The sequence below is a fragment of the Thalassophryne amazonica genome, chromosome 5 (genome assembly GCF_902500255.1).
Source record: "Thalassophryne amazonica chromosome 5, fThaAma1.1, whole genome shotgun sequence".
Taxonomy (NCBI): domain Eukaryota; kingdom Metazoa; phylum Chordata; class Actinopteri; order Batrachoidiformes; family Batrachoididae; genus Thalassophryne; species Thalassophryne amazonica.
Genome location: NC_047107.1, coordinates 12,041,870 through 12,069,727, shown reverse-complemented (window position 1 = coordinate 12,069,727; position 27,858 = coordinate 12,041,870). Strand labels below are relative to the sequence as shown.

Here is a 27,858-nt window from a genome sequence, read left to right as displayed (position 1 = left end):
GTCTGCCACATTCCAGTTAAAGGGAAGCACAGGTGCCATTCTGATTGGTTGATATCATAATCATAAATTCAGTCACTTATTTTAGAAAGTGAAAATGACTCGTTCCATACAGACTGAAATGTTTCAAGCATTTTAATATACATTTTAATAAAGCCTACAGCTCCAAAAACTTTAAAAAAAATGAATTGTCAAGCATGAGAAAATTTAATGATGTCAAAAGAGGCATTATAATACAGACATGTAGAAACTCTGAAAAGTATTTTCAGTTGTGGACACAATACTTGGCTGAGGCTGCTTTTGCACAAATTGCTGCTTCAAACAAAGTATGGTGTGGCATGGTGGTGATCAGCCTGTACCATCGCTGCTAGTATTCTTTTTAAATTCTTTTTATTTTTTTACTTTTTTATTGTGCTTTTTTTTAACCCATTTTGAACTGTTTTGAATTGCTTTGTGTAAGGCGCCATGGGACGACGTTGTCGTGAGTTGGCGCCCTATAAATTGAATAAATTGAAAATTGAACTGAGGCATTCTGGAAGGCCAGCTTGCTTTGATAGTGGCCTTCAGCTTGTCTGTATTATTAGGTCTGATGTGTCTGATCTTCCTCTTGACAATACCCCACAGATACTCTATGGGGTATTTTAATACCATCGCCAACAAGGCAGTTTCTAGTAGTTTTTGCACTGTGAGTAGGTACCAGCTCCTACTGGAAAAGGAAATCAGCATCTTCATAAAGCTGGTCAACACATGGAAGAACGCATTGCTCAAAAATCTCCTGGTAGATGGTTACACTGACTTTCAATTTTATAAAACACACTGGAGAAACGCCAGCAGATGACATAGGGCCCCAAATCATCACTGACTGTGGAAACTTCACACTGGACTTCAAGCAGCTTGGATTCTGTGCCTCTCCACCCTTCCTCCAGACTCTAGGGGCTTGATTTCAAAATAAAATGCAAAATTTACTTTCATATGAAAAGAGGACTTTGGACCTCTGTGCAACAGACCAGGGCCCGTATCCACGAAGCAGCCTAAAGCCTTGGTCCCACCGAATAATAAGCCATGAATAATGAGCCATGCATGGGTGTGTCAGTGATTAGTTGAAGAATGATCCATGTTTTAAGCCGTCACTTATCCGCTACTACCTCTGTGTGTCTCTCTGTACCTCACATGTGCCTCTAGTGAGCCATGACTGACCTGTCATTTGAGCCCCGTCCAGTCTCGAGTGGCTCGTGTCGCCACATATGATCCACGTCAAGCCACATATGATCCATGTAGCACCATGGTAATGCGATGTTGGTGCACGTTTAGGCTTGGGTTTGGTTCAAATCCCCAGCCGTCCCACATCACCTAGTCCCTTTAAAGTGTGGGTTTTCAATTCACAGCATCAATTCAAAATGTTGTCACATTTTTTAAATTCAGTCCAAAATAGTGCACGCTCCCGGATACAAATTCTGATGGGCATCAATACTTTGGCACGACACTGCCAGTCTGCGCCAGGCTGCGGTTCACTTGTGTTCCAGAGTCATTAAATGCAGTCATTCACCGTGATACAACTTTTAACTTTGTGTTATGACTGCAAAATCGCTCTTATGCGTGCTCTCATTCTGTGTTGCAGTTGTGCGCTCCTTCTTCACCAGCGTTATTTCTTCCACGGCTTTAAACACACAGCCACTTTTACACGGTAATCCAACTTTTAACTTTATGTTCATCCGTTAATGACTGCAAAATCACTCTTTTGCAAGCTCACGTTTTGCATAAATGCTCGTCTTGGGTGCCAGTCATTCCATCAGTGCGCACACACAGTGGAGCTCATCTAATCCATGTAACAAGATATTAAATCTATCATAGACATACTTTTACAGTGAGGAATGAACATGCAACTGTTTTACCAAGCTATAAAAACATTAAAAATAGTTACCTTAAGCTGTTACAAAATATATTCCTCATGGAGCAGGAAAGAGGAAGAAAAGCATCCAGATGATCCAGTCTTCTGTGATTCCAGAAGTGATTAGAGGTGTTTTCAACATCCAAGGTTTGACAGAAAATGATTAATCTGCTGCTAAATATTTTTTTTTTTTATAAACAGCGTCTGGTGCACAAAACAGGTGGAATTATCTGCACAAGAGGGTAGCCGCTACAAAAATAGCCTGTCAGGTACCGCATAGCTGCCAGATGCTCAGATAATGGGCTTTTAGCAGCCTCGTCAGCAACACACACATGCCTTTAAAATCCTCATTAGTCGTTGTACAACCCCAATTCCAATGAAGTTGGGACATTGTGTAAAATGTAAATAAAAAGAGAATACAATGATTTGCAAATCCTCTTCAACCTATATTGAATTGAATCCACCACAAAGATAAGATATTTAATGTTCAAACGTTATTGCTTTTGTGCAAATATTTGCTCATTTTGAAATGGATGCCTGCAACACGTTTCAAGAAAGCTGGGACAGTGGTATGTTTACCACTGTGTTACATCACCTTTCCTTCTAACAACACTCAATAAGCATTTGGGAACTGAGGATTGTTACCAGCACAAAGTTCAAAAGCCAGCATCTGTGATGGTATGGGGGTGTGTTAGTGCTCATGGTATGGACAACTTACACATCTGTGATGGCACCATCAATACTGAAAGGTACATCCAAGTTTTGGAGCAACACATGCTGCCATCCAAGCAACATCTTTTTCAGGGATGTCCCTCTTATTTCAGCAAGACATTGCCAAGCCCATTCTGCACATTACAACAGCATGGCTTCATAGTAAAGGAGTGCGGGTACTAGACTGCCCTGCCTGCAGTCCAGACCTATCGCCCATTGAAAATGTGTGGTGCATTATGAAGCGCAAAATACGACAACGGAGACCCCAGACTGTTGAACAACTGAAGTCGTAGTCAAGCAAGAATGGGAAAGAATTCCACCTTCAAAGCTTTGACAATTAGTGTCCTCAGTTCCCAAACGCTTATTGAGTGTTGTTAGAAGGAAAGGTGATGTAACACAGTGGTAACCATACCACTGTCCCAGCTTTTTTGAAATGTCTCGCAGGCATCCATTTCAAAATGAGCAAATATTTGCACAAAAACAATAAAGTTTATCAGTTTGAATATTGAATATCTTATCTTTGTGGTGTAGTCAGTTGAATATAGGTTGAAGAGGAGTTGCAAATCATTGCGTTCTGTTTTTTTTTTTTTACATTTTACACAATGTCCCAACTTCATTATCTAAATTAAAATAAAAAATGTAAAATTTATATCTAATGCATCTAGATGACGTCATATTTTCACTTTCTGAAATACCTGACAAAAATATTAAAGTTTTTCACAATATTCTCATTTTTAAAATGTGCCTTATTACAAGTTGAATGTCTATAAATTAAAATCAAAAATGTAACGTTTATATGTAATGCATCTAGATTACATAATTTTTTCACTTTCTGAAATATCTGACAAAAAAATTTAACTTTTTCACAATATTCTTGTTTTTAACATGTGCCTTATTACAATTTGAATGTCTCTAAATTAAAATAAAAAAATGTAAAGTTTATATGCAATGTATCTAGATTACATAATATTTTCACTTTCTGAAATACCTGACAAAAATATTGAACTTTTTTCACAATATTCTCATTTTTACAATGCACCTTATTACAAGTTGAATGACTCTAAATTAAAATACAAAATGTAAAGTTTATATTTAATGTATCTAGATTACATAATATTTTCACTTTCTGAAATACCTGACAAAAATATTGAACTTTTTCACAATATTCTTGTTTTTAAGATGTACCTTATTACAATTTGAATGTCTCTAAATTAAAATAAAAAATGTAAAGTTTATATGCAGTGTATCTAGATTACATAATATTTTCACTTTCTGAAATACCTGACAAAAATATTGAACTTTTTTCACAATATTCTCATTTTTACAATGCACCTTATTACAAGTTGAATGACTCTAAATTAAAATACAAAATGTAAAGTTTATATTTAATGTATCTAGATTACATAATATTTTCACTTTCTGAAATACCTGACAAAAATATTGAACTTTTTCACAATATTCTTGTTTTTAAGATGTACCTTATTACAAGTTGAATGTCTCTAAATTAAAATAAAAAAATGTAAAGTTTATATGTAATGTATATAGATTATATAATATTTTCACTTTCTGAAATACCTGACAAAAATATTGAACTTTTTTCACAATATTCTCATTTTTACAATGCACCTTATTACAAGTTGAATGACTCTAAATTAAAATACAAAATGTAAAGTTTATATTTAATGTATCTAGATTACATAATATTTTCACTTTCTGAAATACCTGACAAAAATATTGAACTTTTTCACAATATTCTTGTTTTTAAGATGCACCTTATTACAAGTTGAGTGACTCTAAATTAAAATAAAAAACGTAAAGTTTATATTTAATGTATTTAGATTACATAATATTTTCACGTTTTGAAATACCTGACAAAAATATTGAACTTTTTCACAATATTCTTGTTTTTAAGATGCACCTTATTACAAGTTGAGTGACTCTAAATTAAAATAAAAAACGTAAAGTTTATATTTAATGTATTTAGATTACATAATATTTTCACGTTTTGAAATACCTGACAAAAATATTGAACTTTTTCACAATATTCTTGTTTTTAAGATGTACCTTATTACAAGTTGAATGTCTCTTTAAATAGCTTGGAAGATTCCAGAAGATTTGAGAAACTGATAGAATTACTTGTAAAAGCTTCTGACCTGTTGGCCTCATCTATACCATAAAAACCTTACGTGTGTGGTTGTGTGTGTGTGTGTGTGTGTGTGTGTGTGTGTGTGTGTGTGTGTGTGTGTGTGTGTGTGTGTGGGTGTGGGTGTGGGTGTGTGTGTGTGTCCACTGTAATGGTGACACTCTCTGTGTCATGGCTTTCTGTGTGTGTTAGCTGCCACCTCACTCGATTAAAAAAAGTGCAGCACACGGCTCTTCAATGGTCTGTTAGCCCAGTTAACTGTGCAACAAAGCCACAAGAAATGTGACCATTTTTAAAACACGGACCGCTTATGTACAGTTGAGTAAGTTTCGTGAGATGTACTGAGGGTTAAAAGAGCAATCAGTCACCACGGCCTGAAAGTATGTCAGCCATGTAGTTTTTTTTGTTTGTTTGTTTTTTTTTACTTAACATTAATCCCAAGCTGATATTTTTCCCAATGGTCAACTCTAATGTTGATGCTAAAGTTTTTAGTTGATCACCAATCACACTCTCAGTGGAGATAAACACACAGAAAACGTGAAGTTGTGTCGATGGGCAGCATGTAGTCAGGCCTTCTTTGTTTGGCTACTGTAAATATTAATGTGCATAAATATTTTGGAGATGTTAATGAAGAGGTTATCAGGTTTGACTAATACGTCCTATTTCTGGGAACACTATTCAAACCCATGTCCTTCAACCCAACATACTTGCATCCACTTTCTATGAGAACATTTGTCTTAGTCCGACACAAATCACCGCTATGGCTGCTCCCCTCTGATGCGTCACTTCATTCCCTCACAAACACAATGAAAACATAAAGTAGTCTGTCCCACCAAAGCGTTATGTGATTTCAAGAGATGAGACGGAAAAGAACTTTCAAAAATAAAAGAGAAGAGAGCGCCTGGGTTGTCCTTGCAGAGACAGTGCAGTCTGAAAACTCAATCTGTATACCCAGGTGCAGCACAGCCACAACAATAGTGGTTTGAACAATGGCAACCTTTCTGCCTTGATCCATAAAATGAGTATTGGTCGTATAAGCACTATGATCATTGAAAATGCTGTTGCAGAGGAAAACATAAATGTGAAGTCTGTCTGTGAGTGTGTAAAGATGACTGATGAAGAAATATTGGAGTGAAAATGTCACGGAAATCAATTCAGCTCAACTTGGCCTGTCATTATGTTTGAACTCAAGAATCTAAATTGAGTTTCTAAACGTGAAGCATGTACAGAAATTCAAGATGAATCCAAAGAGACCATGAAAGTGGAATATCTTGTGGCCTATATGATGTACTCCAAAAACACAGCAAATTAAAAAAATATATAACATGTAATAAAACTTTATTGTTCAATTTAGCCAATAAGTGGTTGAAGACGAGTGAGTGAGTGTTCAAGTTATTATTTCTTTTCCATGCATCACTGGCATATGTCTAGTATTTGCTTTTTGTTTGTTTGTTTTTTGCACATTGATGTTTTCAAAGTAGAGTTGAAGTGCTTCTTTGGTTAATCAGTTAGTTCACTAATTGATTAATCATGATGTTCATTCATTTCACTAACCGATTAATCTAAATGGCAGTCACTAGTCCAAAATGTACTGTTTTCTGGAGTTCCATCTTTGAGAACATTCGTATTTTGGGCACAGTCTGACAAAGGCAGATATTTGAAGATGCCACTGTGCAATTTTATTGGCTAAATAGATTGTTGGTCAAAATAACTGAGAGATTAGATCATGAATTTATTGGTAACAATACTGTTTCATTCAAATTCAATTTGGGCTAATCTGGTCTTCACACCCATCTTCTGGAGCTCAAGAACCATGGCAGTAAGCATAATTTTATCATAGTTTGGAGGTGGTTGTGTGCAAATGTGTGTGTGTGTGTGTGTGTGTGTGTGTGTGTGTGTGTGTGTGTGTGTGTGTGTGTGTGTGTGTGTGTGTGTGTGTGTGTGTGTGTGTGTGTGTGTGTGTGTTGGGGGGGGGGGGGGGGCATCTAGTCCTTTTTTCCAGTCCATGGGGATGTTACCCATCTTCTAGATTGAAACAATGATCGTTTGCAATGTCAGGAATAAAGCATCTCCATTTACCTGGAAGAGCTGAGCTTCAGTGTCACAGATCCCTGGAGCTGTCCATGGTCTAAGCTGTTTCTCACTTGTTGGCTTTCAATTGTCTGGAAAATCAGCAGTGAGAACACTGACACTGAAGATGTCTAACAGCCCACAAAGAGGATCAACCATAAATGACTGCTTAAAGCAGTCCAACAGAGGCATCTGGCAATCCCCATAACATTGGCTGTAAAAGATGTAGGTTTGAATATTAACAGGTCAAGGGTCACTACACCACAGATGGTGATCATAGATTCCTCTTATGGACGACTCATTGTATACTCACAGGGCCATCACAGCCCACTTTGTCATCTTCTTTTGCAGCCTGGAATTTCTGTCAAGCCATATGTTACAACTGATCTGGACATTCAGATTGGCCTTGGATATGAAACACCTTCTCTTATGGACACTGGATACTACCAATGCTATGACCAGAAGCTTTAAGTCCCACACTCAACTTTGGTCATCTGTTGAATCAGTGTCTGTAGGTTATCCAGCTAAATTGCTTGCAAAGTGCTGAAAAACATTCTGAACTTTATGTCAGGCCAGAGTTAATCTTGGAAAATGAACAGACAGCAGTCTACAACTGAATCCTTAAGTAAGCCACAAGAGGTCTGTGGTCAGAATTCAGGAGTCTACAGCATTTTACCACAACACTGTCAATCTCCTGGGGTGTTGATGCTGAAACCAGCATCTAATAACTTGCAGTCTGTGACTCTTTTGCAAATTCAAACATTTTCACTGTAGTTCATGAAAACAATGCCAATGATGCCAACAATCAATGACATGAGGTCCACCCATTGACATATGGCCATTTCCAGATCTTTACACCTTACTTCACCCACTGCAACTTGGCATTTTTGAAGCTTTCTCAGCAGCAGTGGAGGATGGTCCTCCTTGCTCAGGAAAAGCATGGACCTGTACACCACTATGCAGGAGATGATTCCTTAGCACAACACCTGTCACCACCCTTCAAAGACAAGTCCCCTGGTAACCTCCTGTGATAACATATTTTCCAAATTGCTTTATCCCATCTCCTTATAACAGACTACCCTCCACAGGCAGGCCACTGAAGAGTTACTCCTATGGTGTGCAGAAACAAAACCCTGTAATTTTCCTCCTGATCGCCGCATCTTTCATTGCGCCATTTGCTTCAAAAGTGACCTTGTCAGAGGGCCTGTTTCAAGTTTTCAGTTTTTCACATGACCATTGAGATCATGCTGCACAGGGAATACACAACAGATTTTGCACAGCTAGTGTGGTGGAACAGACATGCTGAAGCAGTGGCGCTCCCGTACATACCGAAGACCAATGACACAATGTGAAATGTCCTTCAGCTGCTTCATAGGAGGTGGAAATGTCTGGAAAGATAATCCTTTTGAGAATACTAATAAATCAATAGAATTGTGCAGTGTTCTGAGGATGTTTCTTGTTGAGTGGTCACATAATTTGGTGTAGTGTGAAGAGACTTAAGGAAAACATGTTGGGAGCATCCACCACAAGCCTGTAATGTTAACAGCTATTGTTGTTGGTGTACTTCTTCATAAACAACAAATCTGTTGGTCAAAAAAAAAAAAAAAAAAGACAAAATCCTGTACTAAATGTGCAATGAAAAACTGTTCTGGTGTCATATGATATTTTTGGTTTTAGACAGGGGCAGAGTACTGTCTCTATGAAGTAGGGTGCACCTTGTGTTTGCCACAGTGGCTGGATGGGCTTTGCTGTTTGTCCATATACTGTAGCTAGATGTGTGCTGTAGTCACCCCCAGAAACCAATCACATGGAAGCATATGGTGTTTTTGTGTCTTTTTCACCTCATTTACAGGTAATATGCAGCAGATTTGTCTGGAGGTGTATAAATGTGTTTGCAATGACTAATACCTGTGTTGGGTATCCTGTGTTTGTTTTCAGGGCAGTGACCAGGCCAGTTCTCATCCTGCTTCCAGTGTTGGGTCTGACCTGGTTATGTGGTGTGTTGGTCCATCTGTCCGTAACAGTCGCCTATGTTTTCATCGCACTCAATGCTTTCCAGGTAGACAAAATCTATGTGAAGGCACCTGAAGGCAGCAGGGACACAGCTATTATAGTTTGAGTATTACAAAGCTCTTAAAAGTAATTCTTCAATGGACTGAATCTTCAAAGATGTTTTGAACCCTTCGTCTCATATTATTTGACAACCAGCAAAGGGGCAATTGACAGAGTTATGGGCTGGGGTTAGGGTTCCGAAATCAACATCAGGAAAGGCATAAAGCCACCTTGACACTTCAATCAATCAATCAATCAGTTTTTTTATATAGCGCCAAATCACAACAAACAGTTGCCCCAAGGCGCTTTATATTGTAAGGCAAGGCCATACAATAATTATGTAAAACCCCAACGGTCAAAACGACCCCCTGTGAGCAAGCACTTGGCTACAGTGGGAAGGAAAAACTCCCTTTTAACAGGAAGAAACCTCCAGCAGAACCAGGCTCAGGGAGGGGCAGTCTTCTGCTGGGACTGGTTGGGGCTGAGGGAGAGAACCAAGAAAAAGACATGCTGTGGAGGGGAGCAGAGATCGATCACTAATGATTAAATGCAGAGTGGTGCATACAGAGCAAAAAGAGAAAGAAACAGTGCATCATGGGAACCCCCCAGCAGTCTACATCTATAGCAGCATAACTAAGGGATGGTTCAGGGTCACCTGATCCAGCCCTAACTATAAGCTTTAGCAAAAAGGAAAGTTTTAAGCCTAATCTTAAAAGTAGAGAGGGTGTCTGTCTCCCTGATCTGAATTGGGAGCTGGTTCCACAGGAGAGGAGCCTGAAAGCTGAAGGCTCTGCCTCCCATTCTACTCTTACAAACCCTAGGAACTACAAGTAAGCCTGCAGTCTGAGAGCGAAGCGCTCTATTGGGGTGATATGGTACTACGAGGTCCCTAAGATAAGATGGGACCTGATTATTCAAAACCTTATAAGTAAGAAGAAGAATTTTAAATTCTATTCTAGAATTAACAGGAAGCCAATGAAGAGAGGCCAATATGGGTGAGATATGCTCTCTCCTTCTAGTCCCCGTCAGTACTCTAGCTGCAGCATTTTGAATTAACTGAAGGCTTTTTAGGGAACTTTTAGGACAACCTGATAATAATGAATTACAATAGTCCAGCCTAGAGGAAATAAATGCATGAATTAGTTTCTCAGCATCACTCTGAGACAAGACCTTTCTGATTTTAGAGATATTGCATAAATGCAAAAAAGCAGTCCTACATATTTGTTTAATATGCGCTTTGAATGACATATCCTGATCAAAAATGACTCCAAGATTTCTCACAGTATTACTAGAGGTCAGGGTAATGCCATCCAGAGTAAGGATCTGGTTAGACACCATGTTTCTAAGATTTGTGGGGCCAAGTACAATAACTTCAGTTTTATCTGAGTTTAAAAGCAGGAAATTAGAGGTCATCCATGTCTTTATGTCTGTAAGACAATCCTGCAGTTTAGCTAATTGGTGTGTGTCCTCTGGCTTCATGGATAGATAAAGCTGGGTATCATCTGCGTAACAATGAAAATTTAAGCAATACCGTCTAATAATACTGCCTAAGGGAAGCATGTATAAAGTAAATAAAATTGGTCCTAGCACAGAACCTTGTGGAACTCCATAATTAACTTTAGTCTGTGAAGAAGATTCCCCATTTACATGAACAAATTGTAATCTATTAGACAAATATGATTCAAACCACCGCAGCGCAGTGCCTTTAATACCTATGGCATGCTCTAATCTCTGTAATAAAATTTTATGGTCAACAGTATCAAAAGCAGCACTGAGGTCTAACAGAACAAGCACAGAGATGAGTCCACTGTCCGAGGCCATAAGAAGATCATTTGTAACCTTCACTAATGCTGTTTCTGTACTATGATGAATTCTAAAACCTGACTGAAACTCTTCAAATAGACCATTCCTCTGCAGATGATCAGTTAGCTGTTTTACAACTACCCTTTCAGTAGTCCCTTTTCACGAACACGAACACTTGCACGAATTTGATCCCTGCGCTGCTGCACAATTCGCCGTGCCAATGCGACCCCCTTTGTCGCACTGGACGCTGTCCTTTGTCCTGTTTGACGCCATGTTATATAAAATAATCATTTCGTAGACGATGATGCATTTCCTGTCAGAACTTGGCTGATGAACACATCTCTCATCGCTCCCAGAATCACAGAGAAATCATTTGCAACTTCTCTTGTGCGCGTTGTGTGGTGGAGAATGCATTTGGAATCGTCTCAAAGGTAATTATTTATAATATTTATATTGTAATGGATTGGTAATACAGTTGCATTTTCATTCCTTCTCATGAGTTAGATAATGTATCTGTAAAATTATGTTTATTATCGATGTAACATCGTTCAGATGCACTGCGTTCCGGCAATGAGACGCACTGACTTGTAGTAACACACAGTGTTTTTGAATAGTCTAGTTCACAAAATTAATGCGTGTCAGATGTTTTGAACATTTCAGAATTTTCTTTGCACACTTGCACGCAGCTGTGCACAGCTCACCCACAGTTTACAACAAATTTACACACTGGTGCACCAGATTGCGTGCCATTGCAGGGATCAAATTTGTGCAAGTGTCAAGGCCCCTTTAAGAGATGTTCCCCATACAACCAGGAAAGTTGATGTGCAGTTCTGTACACTTTACACACAGGGCCATATCTTATAGCTGTGCAAAGACACTGTAGTGCAAGTGTCGCTGCAGGTCGCCACCTGAGGCAGATGTCATCTTTTTTCACATCCGCCCCTGTGTTCTTTAAATAGCAGGTTCACTTACAGGCATTGAAGCACTCATGGTCTTAAAATAGTTGTTCTTAATGGTTGGTTTTAAAAGGAGGTGTGGTCTCTCATCCAGGTGCTAATGGATTTCTATTGCAACAAAAAGCGACTGCACCATAGACCACCAAAAACCTGGGACCTCATTTATCAACTGTTTGTATGCAGACATTTCTGCTTAAACAGTGCACATTAATATTTCTACACAAAGTATGGCATTTATCAACTTGTACTCATTCACTCACTCACCGCTTGGACCTTGTGTACACATAACGTCTGGTGGTTAAACAGAGTAACTGTAACTAGAAAGAATTTCTCCCGTTGCAACGTTTCCTTATCCACATACATTATTTATGTCCTTGAATTAGTAATTAGTAATTATGCCAACTTAGAAACAGCCATGCATTGTCTTTAGGGCCCTGTCCCACTGGAGAGAGGATTAACTGCGCATGAATTGAGTACACAAATTACAGGCATTTGTTGTCATCCGCAACAAAAGTGTCCAAAAATGACAAATGTCCCAGTATGAATTATGGATATATTAATAATGTACGTATAGAGAATATATGATGAACAATCATGGTTGCATAACATTACGGGCGTATTATGAATGCACCGAGCACGTGTTTACGCATGCATGGCATCTGCATTGTGGTCATAAAAGAAGTGCACTCGCGCCTTTTGGCATCACTATTCACACCAACAATACAGCCTCTGGAGCATTTGCTGGACTTGGACAAGTTGATTGGAGTAAAGAAGCAGTGAGCAGGGTGAGTGGTGACGTCAGCGGAACGCATCAGAGTGCAGCTCGTCTGAACAATTATAACAAGAAGTTAAATCTGTTATAAACAGGAATAAATACTGTAACAGCTGCAGACAAGATGGAAAAAACACGCAACTGTGTTATCAAGTCTTGACAATGTAAACAAGTCAAATAATTACCTTTTTAGACAGCTCAAAATGCTTTCTGCAGCTTGTTAGCCTTCCTGTGATTCAGGAGGTGATTAGAGCCATTTTCAACAGCCAATTTGCACAATAAAATGATTAATCCGCCACAAAATAATTATTTTATATTGGCAGCATCCAGCACAGAGCGCGTGGCAGCCGGTAGAACAAAGAACAGCGTCCAGCTGTGAACACCGTGCATCTGATTTGCATCCGCCGCAAATCAGATGCAAAGCAGATGTAATAAAAATGCTTTGTTCATGGCCAGTCTTTATGCAGTCACGACAACTTATTTTAGTCCATGATGTGGACATGACGGACACGCAAACTATTCGTTTTACACACTGTCCCAGTCCTCTGCCAAGCCGCAAATCCCTGTCAGTTGCGGATATCAGCAGATGACAGCGAATATACAGCGCTTAGATTGAGTATGTATATGTACAGTAGTGTTCAGAATAATAGTAGTGCTATGTAACTAAAAAGATTAATCCAGGTTTTGAGTATATTTCTTATTGTTAGATGGGAAACAAGGTACCAGTAAATTCAGTAAATTCTCACAAGTCCAACAAGACCAAGCATTCATGATATGCACACTCTTAAGGCTATGAAATTGGGCTAATAGTAAAAAAAAAAGTAGAAAAGGGGGTGTTCACAATAATAGTAGTGTGGCATTCAGTCAGTGAGTTCATCAGTTTTGTGGAACAAACAGGTGTGAATCAAGTGTCCCCTATTTAAGGATGAAGCCAGCACCTGTTGAACATGCTTTTCTCTTTGAAAGCCTGAGGAAAATGGGATGTTCAAGACATTGTTCAGAAGAACAGCGTAGTTTGATTAAAAAGTTGCTTGGAGAGGGGAAAACTTATACGCAGGTGCAAAAAATTATAGGCTGTTCATCTACAATGATCTCCAATGCTCTAAAATGGACAAAAAAAAAAAAACAGAGATGCGTGGAAGAAAACAGAAAACAACCATCAAAATGGATAGAAGAATAACCAGAATGGCAAAGGCTCACCCATTGATCAGCTCCAGGATGATCAAAGACAGTCTGGAGTTACCTGTAAGTGCTGTGACAGTTAGAAGATGCCTGTGTGAAGCTAATTTATTTGCAAGAATCCCTCGCAAAGTCCCTATGTTAAATAAAAGACGTGCAGAAGAGGTTACAATTTGCCAAAGAACACATCAACTGGCCTAAAGAGAAATGGAGGAATATTTTGTGAGAGTAAAATTTCTTTTTGGGTCCAAGGGCCGCAGACAGTTTGTGAGACGACCCCCAAACTCTGAATTCAAGCCACAGTTCACATTGAAGACAGTGAAGCATGGTGGTGCAAGCATCATGATATGGGCATGTTTCTCCTACTATGGTCTTAGGCCTATATATCACATACCAGGTATCATGGATCAGTTTGGATATGTCAAAATACTTGAGGAGGTCATGTTGCCTTATGCTGAAGACATGCTCTTGAAATGGGTGTTTCAACAAGACAATGACCCCAAGTACACTAGTAAACAAGCAAAATCTTGGTTCCAAACCAACAAAATTAATGCCTCACAGATGTGGAGAAATCATGAAAAACTGTGGTTATACAACTAAATACTAGTTTAGTGATTCACAGGATTGCTAAAAAAGCAGTTTGAACATAATAGTTTTGAGTTTGTAGCGTCAACAGCAGATGCTACTATTATTGTGAACACCCTCTTTTCTACTTTTTCGCCAGCTGAGTGTACACATGATGAGATGGTTCTTTTATCATGGTACAGCCTATTGATGTGCACGCTGACGTGTTCGCTCCTGCTGTTGCAAAGGCGATATGTTTTTATGTATTTCCATGTGAGGACAGCATCCCCACGCATGTGCTTGATGGTGGAGTGTTGTAAGATGATTTCCTTCATCACACAGCTGTGACTCGCAGGTCCACAGATCCCAACAGCAGTGGCTGGCATTGACACGCCCACCTTACTGAACAAACTCAGCTCAAAGAAAAAGTTCTCACTCTCTGTTCCTTTATGTGATTATGACCTCTGCCAAGGAGGTTATGTTTTCGGTCGCATCCGTTTGTTTGTTGGTTGGTTGGTTTGTTAGCAGGATTACTCAAAAAATCCTCTACGGAGTTCAATGACTTTTTACCAGGGGTGTATCTTGGCCTAACTTACAAGTCATTAAATTTTGGTAATGATCTGGAACACGATCCAGATCCAGAAATTTTTTTAAGGATTCTTTATCAATGCAGGATAGGGCCAATTTCAACATTTTTGCATCTAACGTCATGAAGACGGGTCACAAAGGCTGAACAAAAATTAAGTTATGACACAACAAAAAATTTGCATTGGTTTCTTCTCACTCAATAAACTTGTTATTAGAAAATAAAAAAAAACATGTAGTTCATGCAGTTTCTCTTTATAAATACATTTGCTGAAGATCTAAGGGTTTAACCCTCTGGGGCTGATGCTGTCGTATACGATGGCTGAGACCAAGCTTTACTAAATTATAAATAACTTTTTAATGATATGAGATAGAAACTTACTTTTTTGTTGCTGAAAAGTTAACTCCATGGACTTTTGAGCCACCGTCCACCATCGTTATACTCCTCATAGAAGCTGTGTGATGACATGAGCAATGTGAGTGTCCATTCAGAATTGGTTCACCGTCACATGGTTTTCCAAAATCCAATTGTAGGGCAGATTCACCTCATGTGACACATCAAAGATTGTTTTTAGGAGTGATATGTTACTGGTGTACGGGATGGGTGTTTATAAGCTTTTGCTTCAGCCCATGCCCTTTTGGCCACACCCAATTTGGGAAATCGTTTGAGTTATTGTTGTATTTTTTTTTTATGTTAGTAAGAGATTTTTATGTTGGTATTTTGTTCATGTGTGTGCTGAATAAACATTCATTCATTCATTCATTCATTCATTCATTCATGTTTCAGATTCAGTGGTTAACCCTCTGGGGTCCGAGGGCATTTTTTGGACAGTTCACTCGCCTGGCATAAATGTTTTATTATTGCTGATAACAGCTCTCCCTGCATCCCACAATCAAGTTTAATGTCTCCTTTTTTTCAGGACAACCTGTACTTTCAGAATATATATATGCCATAGTTGTTTTTTAGAAGTGTAATAAAGGTTTACAATCAAAAATAAGAAAGTAAAAGTAAAGCAGAAAATAATTTTCCACACACATTTATTCAAAACACACAGTAAACTATAATAAACAACTGTGTTGACACTTTATAAAGGTAATTTGGGCTCTTGTGGGAAAGACTGTACAACAAAAAGGTTCAAACAATAAACACAAATGCACATTTTGAACAATATATACAAAATGTTCTATGCGTTTTGTTTGTCTTCATCTCAAAGCAATTTCTGTCTACTATTACCAGTGGTGGGCACAGTTCCACTAATCTGCTAACCGCTAATTATCGAAGATAATTTTTTCATTATCGGATTAGCTTTTCAGATAACTTTGAAAACCATCATCAGACCAATTATCTTCCGATAAGTTTTGGTCCGATAATTTTTAGACCGCTAACATTTTTGCAGACATAGTTTTTTGTAGTAGATGTGCAGTTCTATCATCTACAAACAGAGAAAAGCTGGTTCCAGAATAAACTGCTCTATCCTCTGCAGGCAAAGGAGAACTGGTCATAGAAAAGAAAAAAAAAGCTAATTTCTTTTGACCCCATACTAATACGCTGGCAATATCACCCAAGTCATCCAGAGGCATAGAGTTTTAACTTATGGTTAGTATTTTAACCAAACTAATTTCGGACAAGTTATTTAAATTAATGTCATATCTGAAGTTTTATGAAAGTGAAAATGTCTGATATATGTTTCAGTTTTAAAGTAATGCACTAATTTTAAAGGTTTTAGTGTGGACATGGTGTGTGCGCAGTGCATTATGGGTAAAACTTCAAGACAAGAGAAATGCATTTGAGACGCTCTGATGAGGCTCCACATGGACAACAGCATTAAACTCTTTGTATATTGTGCCTAAAACTCTCGTGAATACAGTCTCTAGGTTTGTAGATGTTATTGTGTTTGTTTTATGAAAAAATGCCAGACGTAGCCCAGATTGCTTTTCCAAAAACCAAAATTGTGATTCAGGCCATGTGATATAACCGGCGTCAAAATGCATAGAACACTGCCATCTACTGGCATATCATAGTGTTTTCGACTACAGGATTTTAAAATTATCTGTAGGGTTCCAAAACCTGAGAGACCCCACACGTGGAGATAAAAACAAATCATAGATCTGACAGGTTTAGATCTCACACACGAACATTCCCAGGTCAAACACCTCGCTTTCTGATTGGCTGCATGTCACATTTAGCTCCTCACATCCTTCTTAACACACCACACATGGCAGGAATATCTGATAAGATTATATTTAGTGTCATCAGGATTGTCGGGCCCGCCTCAAGATTGTTGGAAGGGGAAGATCGGATCCGATATCGGCCTAATTATCTTCCCATGTGAACCAGGCTTGATGTTATGACGCCTCACGGAGTGACTGATTGATCTGTTATAACACTGCACCGAGCCACTAACCAATCGGATGTTATGACGCCTCACAGAGCGACTGATTGATGCTTTATGACACCGCACCAAACATGTTTTCACTATTATTTGATTTCTTTGTGCGTCTGACATCATTATTCAAGCATTCAAGAGGCGATTCCTACCACCACACAAGTCCAACACATGAGAAAGTTTTTTGACAGTTCTTGTTATTGAAAGAAACCTCATCTCCCTAACCGCATACAGTTGTGATGTCATCACGTGTGTGCTTAGGCGCTGTCTAGCGGGATCTTGAAAATTTCTTTTTTTATAGAAATGAAAAAAATGACATATTTTACAAAAGCACATTTATTTGTAAACACCAACACGTTACATTTATTCACTTACGTTGGTTTTTACATAGAATGAATGAATCAACCAATCAGTATGAGCGGAGGCTTAGTTACCCATAATCCCCTCTGGGCATATGTGTGTTAATGTTCAAATCTTCAGAATTAGTGCATTATTTTAAAATTAACAGATATGTGTTATATATCACTTTGTACACTTTAAGAGTTTACATTAATGTAGTTATTCTATCCCTAATAATTTTATTTTTAAAGCAAAAAACTCAAACCTGATTTCCATTTCAAGACCTCTGCCTCATCGCAGGACCACTGTATCCTGTTAGGGTAAATGATGTTCTCCTGCAGCAGGGGGCAGAGCGCACAAACATAAATGCTGGCTCATTGGCAGTTTGGGTTTGTGATTGTCATTGGTTCTGTCAGAAGCTTCGGTGGTGTTTAAACTCAAAATCAGCTTCTTAGTAGCTGAGAGTGTATGGGAGGCAAAATTTTAAGTTATTCGTTATCTGTAGCTTCCAATAAATTTTTAGGCAGTTTATCGGTTTAGCGTTAAAAAAGATAATTTTTCAGTTAGCTGATTACCAGTTATCGAAGCTAACTTTTTGGTTAGCTGTGCCCACCACTGGCTATTACACAAAGGTCACATCACAAACTTCTACTTCTACTCTGTTTTGGAGTGTTCTGTCCTGCTGTGAAAGCAGCTTTCACATTTTGGCCCATTTAAACTCTGAGAAGTGCGCCCCCCCACACACACTCCATTGATATGGTAAACAGTGGTTTACGTCAGAGTGAAAGAGCTTACCACAGACTTTTTCAATAACATTCACAGGTAATGAGGAGTGGAGCATATCTAAAACTCCCACAGTCTGTGTTTGAGCACGTGAGATTGTCATCAGAGGTTCTCTGTCTGCTCACTTTCACTGATCGCTGTGTGTAATGGCGCAGGGCGCATTGGAGCAAACTGATGACTATTCAAATGGGACAACTAGTAACACATCACTGCTAAAAAATGATCTTTGGTTTATCACGTGAGGTAAATCTGCCCTATGATTGGATTTTGGAAAACCATGTGACGGTGAACCAATTCCGATTGGACACTCACATCGTGCACGTCATCACACAGCTTTTGTGAGGAGTACAAAGATGGCCAATGGCTGGCTCGAAAGTCCACAGAGTTAACTTTTCAGCAAAAAAAAAGTACATTTCTATCTCACATCATTGAAAAGTTATTTATAATTTAGTAAAGCTTGGTCTCAGCCATCGTATTCAATGGCGTCGGCCCCAGAGGGTTAATTGTCCTGTTCTCTGTGTTTTTATTTTAACACATCATGTGCACTGAGCCGCTGTCAGCTGGAACTGACTAGAGCATGAGAGGCCACTGAGTGTTGTTCATGTTGTATGTTGATGGCATGAGATATGTTCTCCAGCTGAGTTGCAAGTACACAGCTATTCCAGCTAGAGCACTCAGAAATTGTGCTGCCGTTCACATAGCCAGGTCAAAAGTGGTCAGCTGCTCTCTACTCTCGTGCTGGCAGTGCAAATGTCTCCACCTTTTCTAAGTAACCTGCAAGTGGTGTTGAATGTTCGCGGGTGGCACCTGGACTCCAGCAGACTCTGGCTGAGAGTGGGTCAAATGGTCATTTCACCGGCATTCCATGACTATCGGCCGCTGGTGTGAAGGCTGCCTCGATCATGTCATTCAGCCACAGTTCGACATGGACGATGATTTCGTGCAGCTGCACAGCCGCAGCACGATATGTCTGACCTGTGTACAACATGCTGTTCAAATGCTGCAAACACGATCAGATGGCAGTGCAACCTCATAATAACTGCCATTCAAAGGGGTTTCCGGTGTGAGCGGCATGCAAATATAAAGTGCATGTGCCATGCCCGAATGAATGTGGCAGCATTCGAGTGCAGCTCTGATTTCCCACGAGTGCCATTTGACTCCTCCTTCATGTGCCATTCTGCCTCAATCGTGTTATGCATGAAGTGGCCCTTGTTAAAATTATGCCCAGAAGTGATTTTACATGCTTAAATCTGGAAGAACATGACTCCATGAGTGAAAGGTCATTGCAGATGATGGAGTTTAAAATGACTGGTGGATGAGATGTTACCACAAAGTTGTTTTGTGGTAACATCTAATTGCGGTAACGGTTAATTGTTGTGTTTATTACCCATGTGTTTTGTCTCCCTGCTGTGAACACATGCAAACACTTTGATCTCTATTTGATGAAAGTTGATCCATCCACACACCATGATCCAACATTGTCAAGTGTGGCTGAGGTTCCCAGAGTGCGATCGCTGTCCAGCGCAGTGTGCAGCTGGAACAGCTGACTGCTATGTACTCGCAACTCAGCTGGAGGAGAGATGTCATGCCATCAACAACATGAACAACACTCCAGCAATGCACATGTGTGTGCAGCTTTCATGCTTTTGTCTGTTCCAGCTGACAGCGTGGCTCAGTGCACATGATGTACAGGATTACATTAAAAACAAGAGAACGGGGCAATTAAATAAATACATACAACAATAGCTACATACATAATTACATAAGAAATACTTAACATAAATAGTCACATAACAAAGGAACAGGGAGTGAGACTTTTGTCTTTGATCTGAGTTCATTCGGTAAGGCGGGCATGTCTGCTCGACCTGCTGCTGTTGAGATCTGTGGACCCGCATATCACAGCTGGAGAACACATGGCATCTTATGATGGACATCACCTTACCACACTCCACCATCAGGTGCATGTGTGGGCATGCTGTCCACACGTGAAAATAGATTGAAAACACATCGCCTTTGCAATTGGCAGGAGTGGCCATGTCAGCCCTCAACTCGATCTGAGTGTCACGTCACCTACATTAGCTATGGTTCACATGACGCGGTGTCCTTCGGCGCACCACTTGCTGGACACGCGGGACCGGCGCCAGCAGATGTGGACATGATAAGAGCACACTGCTTCATTCATGTCATTTCATGACTGTACATCTATGACCATGAGTCATATACAGAGGAACAGAAGAATCATACATGTATTGTTCACTCGATAAGAGGGATTAAATATTAGAAAATGCAGTGGGAGGGTTTTTTTTGTGTGGTGGTCCCCCCCCAACAGCAGCGGCACGATGTGGTGACACATGTTCCAGGTGCTTTCATTGTGTACCGCGGTGATGCTTTTGTGCACAATCGTGAACTTCTGTCGGATCGTGTGTCCCTCCCGTCAGCAGGTGGAATGCTTCGTGTTTCCCCATTTCGTTTTTTGTTTGTGGTTTTTCAGCCCGTTTCTGCTTTGTTTGCCCAATTTAGTGTTATGTGTGAAGGGGACCTAAGGCACTGCAGCAACACTGGGAAAACTTTTCAGTCACCATTCGTATCATTGTATATCGGTTTGTCAAGCCACAGCCAAAATTTAACAATAATATTAATAAAAATATATTGCTTGATGATATCCTAGTTCGCCACACTATGGTAAATGGACTGCAATCACAGTATATTGCGCTTTTCCACCTGAATCAGAAGCTCAAAGCACTTTGCAATGATGCCTCACATTCACCCAGTCATACACCAATTTCAGGGTGCTGCCATGCAAGGCGCTCACTATACGCCAAGGGCAATTCTGGGATTAAGGACATTACAGAAGGGCCCTTCGGAATTTTCTGGAGTGGTCAGGGTTTGAACTGAGGATCTGCTGGTCTCAAGCTGAACCATTAAACGATCACCTCTCATCTATTTTTTCCAGACAGAAGAAACAGATGCTTAGTTTATTTACTGCAGGGTAACTTAAACAAATAAAATCCAAATCATCTTTGTTCATGTGAGCGGGTGCTTTGCATGGCAGCAGTGCTGAACTGAGTTTTTTTATTATTTTTTTTACCTCACATCTTCTTTGAAAGAGCAAACAAATTGGTTTCCAATCACTTTCATTTTGGATTTGTTTAATGAATGCCACTTTCAGATTATATATGTGGTTGTCTTACTGTACACATACGTGCAACTGGCTGAATTTCATTTTGCACTTACAGTCGTAAACACATGCAAAATCCTCATTTACATCAATCAATCAATCAATCAATTTTTTTATATAGCGCCAAATCACAACAAACAGTTGCCCCAAGGCGCTTTATATTGTAAGGCAAGGCCATACAATAATTATGTAAAACCCCAACGGTCAAAACGACCCCCTGTGAGCAAGCACTTGGCTACAGTGGGAAGGAAAAACTCCCTTTTAACAGGAAGAAACCTCCAGCAGAACCAGGCTCAGGGAGGGGCAGTCTTCTGCTGGGACTGGTTGGGGCTGAGGGAGAGAACCAGGAAAAAGACATGCTGTGGAGGGGAGCAGAGATCGATCACTAATGATTAAATGCAGAGTGGTGCATACAGAGCAAAAAGAGAAAGAAACAGTGCATCATGGGAACCCCCCAGCAGTCTACGTCTATAGCAGCATAACTAAGAGATGGTTCAGGGTCACCTGATCCAGCCCTAACTATAAGCTTTAGCAAAAAGGAAAGTTTTAAGCCTAATCTTAAAAGTAGAGAGGGTGTCTGTCTCCCTGATCTGAATTGGGAGCTGGTTCCACAGGAGAGGAGCCTGAAAGCTGAAGGCTCTGCCTCCCATTCTACTCTTACAAACCCTAAGAACTACAAGTAAGCCTGCAGTCTGAGAGCGAAGCGCTCTATTGGGGTGATATGGTACTACGAGGTCCCTAAGATAAGATGGGACCTGATTATTCAAAACCTTATAAGTAAGAAGAAGAATTTTAAATTCTATTCTAGAATTAACAGGAAGCCAATGAAGAGAGGCCAATATGGGTGAGATATGCTCTCTCCTTCTAGTCCCCGTCAGTACTCTAGCTGCAGCATTTTGAATTAACTGAAGGCTTTTTAGGGAACTTTTAGGACAACCTGATAATAATGAATTACAATAGTCCAGCCTAGAGGAAATAAATGCATGAATTAGTTTTTCAGCATCACTCTGAGACAAGACCTTTCTGATTTTAGAGATATTGCGTAAATGCAAAAAAGCAGTCCTACATATTTGTTTAATATGCGCTTTGAATGACATATCCTGATCAAAAATGACTCCAAGATTTCTCACAGTATTACTAGAGGTCAGGGTAATGCCATCCAGAGTAAGGATCTGGTTAGACACCATGTTTCTAAGATTTGTGGGGCCAAGTACAATAACTTCAGTTTTATCTGAGTTTAAAAGCAGGAAATTAGAGGTCATCCATGTCTTTATGTCTGTAAGACAATCCTGCAGTTTAGCTAATTGGTGTGTGTCCTCTGGCTTCATGGATAGATAAAGCTGGGTATCATCTGCGTAACAATGAAAATTTAAGCAATACCGTCTAATAATACTGCCTAAGGGAAGCATGTATAAAGTAAATAAAATTGGTCCTAGCACAGAACCTTGTGGAACTACATAATTAACTTTAGTCTGTGAAGAAGATTCCCCATTTACATGAACAAATTGTAATCTATTAGACAAATATGATTCAAACCACCGCAGCGCAGTGCCTTTAATACCTATGGCATGCTCTAATCTCTGTAATAAAATTTTATGGTCAACAGTATCAAAAGCAGCACTGAGGTCTAACAGAACAAGCACAGAGATGAGTCCACTGTCTGAGGCCATAAGAAGATCATTTGTAACCTTCACTAATGCTGTTTCTGTACTATGATGAATTCTAAAACCTGACTGAAACTCTTCAAATAGACCATTCCTCTGCAGATGATCAGTTAGCTGTTTTACAACTACCCTTTCAAGAATTTTTGAGAGAAAAGGAAGGTTGGAGATTGGCCTATAATTAGCTAAGATAGCTGGGTCAAGTGATGGCTTTTTAAGTAATGGTTTAATTACTGCCACCTTAAAAGCCTGTGGTACATAGCCAACTAACAAAGATAGATTGATCATATTTAAGATCGAAGCATTAAATAATGGTAGGGCTTCCTTGAGCAGCCTGGTAGGAATGGGGTCTAATAAACAAGTTGATGGTTTGGATGAAGTAACTAATGAAAATAACTCAGACAGAACAATCGGAGAGAAAGAGTCTAACCAAATACCGGCATCACTGAAACCAGCCAAAGATATTGATACGTTTTTGGGATGGTTATGAGTAATTTTTTCTCTAATAGTTAAAATTTTGTTAGCAAAGAAAGTCATGAAGTCATTACTAGTTAAAGTTAATGGAATACTCAGCTCAATAGAGCTCTGACTCTTTGTCAGCCTGGCTACAGTGCTGAAAAGAAACCTGGGGTTGTTCTTATTTTCTTCAATTAGTGATGAGTAGAAAGATGTCCTAGCTTTATGGAGGGCTTTTTTATAGAGCAACAGACTCTTTTTCCAGGCTAAGTGAAGATCTTCTAAATTAGTGAGACGCCATTTCCTCTCCAACTTACGGGTTATCTGCTTTAAGCTACAAGTTTGTGAGTTATACCACGGCGTCAGGCACTTCTGATTTAAAGCTCTCTTTTTTAGAGGAGCTACAGCATCCAAAGTTGTCTTCAATGAGGATGTAAAACTATTGACGAGATACTCTATCTCACTTACAGAGTTTAGGTAGCTACTCTGCACTGTGTTGGTATATGGCATTAGAGAACATAAAGAAGGAATCATATCCTTAAACCTAGTTACAGCGCTTTCTGAAAGACTTCTAGTGTAATGAAACTTATTCCCCACTGCTGGGTAGCCCATCAGAGTAAATGTAAATGTTATTAAGAAATGATCAGACAGAAGGGAGTTTTCAGGGAATACTGTTAAGTCTTCTATTTCCATACCATAAGTCAGAACAAGATCTAAGATATGATTAAAGTGGTGGGTGGACTCATTTACTTTTTGAGCAAAGCCAATAGAGTCTAATAATAGATTAAATGCAGTGTTGAGGCTGTCATTCTCAGCATCTGTGTGGATGTTAAAATCACCCACTATAATTATCTTATCTGAGCTAAGCACTAAGTCAGACAAAAGGTCTGAAAATTCACAGAGAAACTCACAGTAACGACCAGGTGGACGATAGATAATAACAAATAAAACTGGTTTTTGGGACTTCCAATTTGGATGGACAAGACTAAGAGTCAAGCTTTCAAATTAATTAAAGCTCTGTCTGGGTTTTTGATTAATTAATAAACTGGAATGGAAGATTGCTGCTAATCCTCCGCCCTGGCCCGTGCTACGAGCATTCTGACAGTTAGTGTGACTCGGGGGTGTTGACTCATTTAAACTAACATATTCATCCTGCTGTAACCAGGTTTCTGTAAGGCAGAATAAATCAATATGTTGATCAGTTATTATATCATTTACCAACAGGGACTTAGAAGAGAGAGACCTAATGTTTAGTAGACCACATTTAACTGTTTTAGTCTGTGGTGCAGTTGAAGGTGCTATATTATTTTTTCTTTTTGAATTTTTATGCTTAAATAGATTTTTGCTGGTTATTGGTAGTCTGGGAGCAGGCACCGTCTCTACGGGGATGGGGTAATGAGGGGATGGCAGGGCGAGAGAAGCTGCAGAGAGGTGTGTAAGACTACAACTCTGCTTCCTGGTCCCAACCCTGGATAGTCACGGTTTGGAGGATTTAAGAAAATTGGCCAGATTTCTAGAAATGAGAGCTGCTCCATCCAAAGTGGGATGGATGCCGTCTCTCCTAACAAGACCAGGTTTTCCCCAGGAGCTTTGCCAATTATCTATGAAGCCCACCTCATTTTTTGGACACCACTCAGACAGCCAGCAATTCAAGGAGAACATGCGGCTAAACATGTCACTCCCGGTCTGATTGGGGAGGGGCCCAGAGAAAACTACAGAGTCCGACATTGTTTTTGCAAAGTTACACACCGATTTAATGTTAATTTTAGTGACCTCCGATTGGCGTAACCGGGTGTCATTACTGCCGACGTGAATTACAATCTTACCAAATTTACGCTTAGCCTTAGCCAGCAGTTTCAAATTTCCTTCAATGTCGCCTGCTCTGGCCTCCGGAAGACAATTGACTATGGTTGCTGGTGTCGCTAACTTCACATTTCGCAAAACAGAGTCGCCAATAACCAGAGTTTGATCCTCGGCGGGTGTGTCGTCGAGTGGGGAAAAACGGTTAGAGATGTGAACGGGTTGGCGGTGTACACGGGGCTTCTGTTTAGGGCTACGCTTCCTCCTCACAGTCACCCAGTCGGCCTGCTTTCCCGGCTGCTCGGGATCTGCCAGGGGGTAACTAACGGCGGCTAAGCTACCTTGGTCCGCACCGACTACAGGGGCCTGGCTAGCTGTAGAATTTTCCACGGTGCGGAGCCGAGTCTCCAATTCGCCCAGCCTGGCCTCCAAAGCTACGAATAAGCTACACTTATTACAAGTACCGTTACTGCTAAAGGAGGCCGAGGAATAACTAAACATTTCACACCCAGAGCAGAAAAGTGCGGGAGAGACAGGAGAAGCCGCCATGCTGAATCGGCTAAGAGCTAGTAGCTACGCTAAGCTAGCGGATTCCTAAAAACACGCAAAGTGAATAATGTGTAAATAATTTAGAGGTGATTCAGCAGAAGGAGTGCTTTAGTTAAGGCACGTAAAGATTATACTGGGAAACAAATCGTAATCTAGATAACTAGATCAATCTAACTGCGCAGATTAAACAGCTAACAGATACAGAAAAACACCGCTGTGCTCCGGAACAGGAAGTGATACAATACCGCAGTGAGAGCCAACCACCAGTAGAGGCATACTCTCTCTATGTCACGTTACCACCCACTGCACAATTATTTGCAGTAAATCACCTGCAAAAAGTTCACCAACCCAGCACACCAAACTTTGAAAGTCCATTTAAATAAAAGGCTAAAATCAGATGCTTGACGTTTTTTGTGGTCAATTTAATTTATTAATAAACATCCATTCCAACATTTCGGGGATGCAACACATTCCAAAACTAGAGCACCACGCTTGTAGAGCACAAACCTTCACCAACACTAGTTTCCAAATCCCCAAAATTTTCAAGGTCAAAAGTCCTGTTAGAAGTGGTTTTTCAAAAGCTAAATTAGATGTGGTCAAATTTCAGGAGGATGTATTTAGTTCATGCACTTGAATCAAAGGTTTCTTTGTGGTGTTGTCAGCTTTTTTGTTTCCAACCTTTTTCGGTTTCTGAATTCTTTTTCAGGTAATTTTCACACAACATTGGTTCTGTGTGAATGGGTGAATGCAAGGCATAATTGTAAAGCTTCTGATGCAGACGGAAAAGCACTGTATAAATGCAGTCCATTTGCCATTTGCTATGCACAATTTGTCACTACTTTTTCACACTTGGTTTCCAACTGATAATTGGAAGAAACTAAAATTGGTACCTCCATCCAATTTTTGTGGTGTGTAGGTGAATCAATAACAGGCACTTTTGATTAAGATATAATGCAAAATGTACACCAAATCAACATAAAATTCAAATGTCCACAAAATACGCAATTTGAACCAGATCCAGATTAGACTTTGTCAGGCGATAGTGAGCGCCTCATGTTCAAATATGAGAGTGATTGGGGCAAGTTTGATTAAGATATAATGTAAAATATACATTAAATGGGGTTTTCAATGTTAAATTTAAATGGCCACAAAATCTGTAATCTGGATCAGATCCAGATCAAACTTTGTCAATTGATATGGGGATTTTTCCAATTTTCCAAGAGTTTTCCTGAGCTTGACCTTTGACCTATGACCTTGAAATGTAATCAGTTCTTGCCTATCAGGATATGAATCTTCAGTAAAAAAAAAAATCATCATGATATATGAAAAACTGTGGGCTTCAGGCTGTTCACAATCAGACAAACAAATAAACCACCGGGGCAAAAACATAACCTCCTCCAACCTCACTGCAGAGGTAAAAAGGTATGACAGGTAATGAGGTAACAAGTAAGTCCTTTCAGCTGCTCCCTTGTTTTCACTAAGGGTTGCTATAACAGACGTGTAACTGCATGTTCATTTGGCAAAAGTTCTACACTGGATGCCCTTCTAAACACACCTCCTTAGATGGAGAACTGGCAGGTGTAGGTTTTTTAACTATAGAACTTCCAGACTCCACAAGGAGTTCAAGTATCTCATGGTCTTGTGAGGGGACAATGGAGGGTGAGATTTGCCAGAGAACTGGCGCAGCAGGAATGGTATTACATTTGCTCTACTGTACTGTTGTGACAAATAGGGAGCTGAGGCAAAAGGCGAAGCTCTCAATCTATCGGTCAAGCTTCGTTCCTATTCTCACCTATGGTCATCAGGTTCATGTCTGAAAGAACTTGATCACAGGTACAAGTAGTTGAAATGGGTTTCCTCAGGAGGGTGGCTGGTCTCTCACTTAGAGATAGGGTGAGAAGCTTGACCATCCGTGTGGAGCTCAGAGTAGAGCCGCTGCTCCTTCACATTGAAAGGAGCCAGCTGAGGTGGTCAGGTCTCGTAAA

At 39.8% G+C, this 27,858-nt stretch overlaps 1 protein-coding gene across 1 annotated transcript in view; it reads left to right on the top strand.

The window, feature by feature from the left end:
- Positions 1-27,858, top strand: part of adgrd2 (adhesion G protein-coupled receptor D2) — a 415,295-nt gene that overhangs the window by 295,068 nt on the left and 92,369 nt on the right. Inside the window, exon 19 of the mRNA XM_034169723.1 lies at positions 8,748-8,868. Coding sequence (XP_034025614.1) covers positions 8,748-8,868 — 121 coding nt within the window. The remainder of the gene's footprint in view (positions 1-8,747; positions 8,869-27,858) is intronic.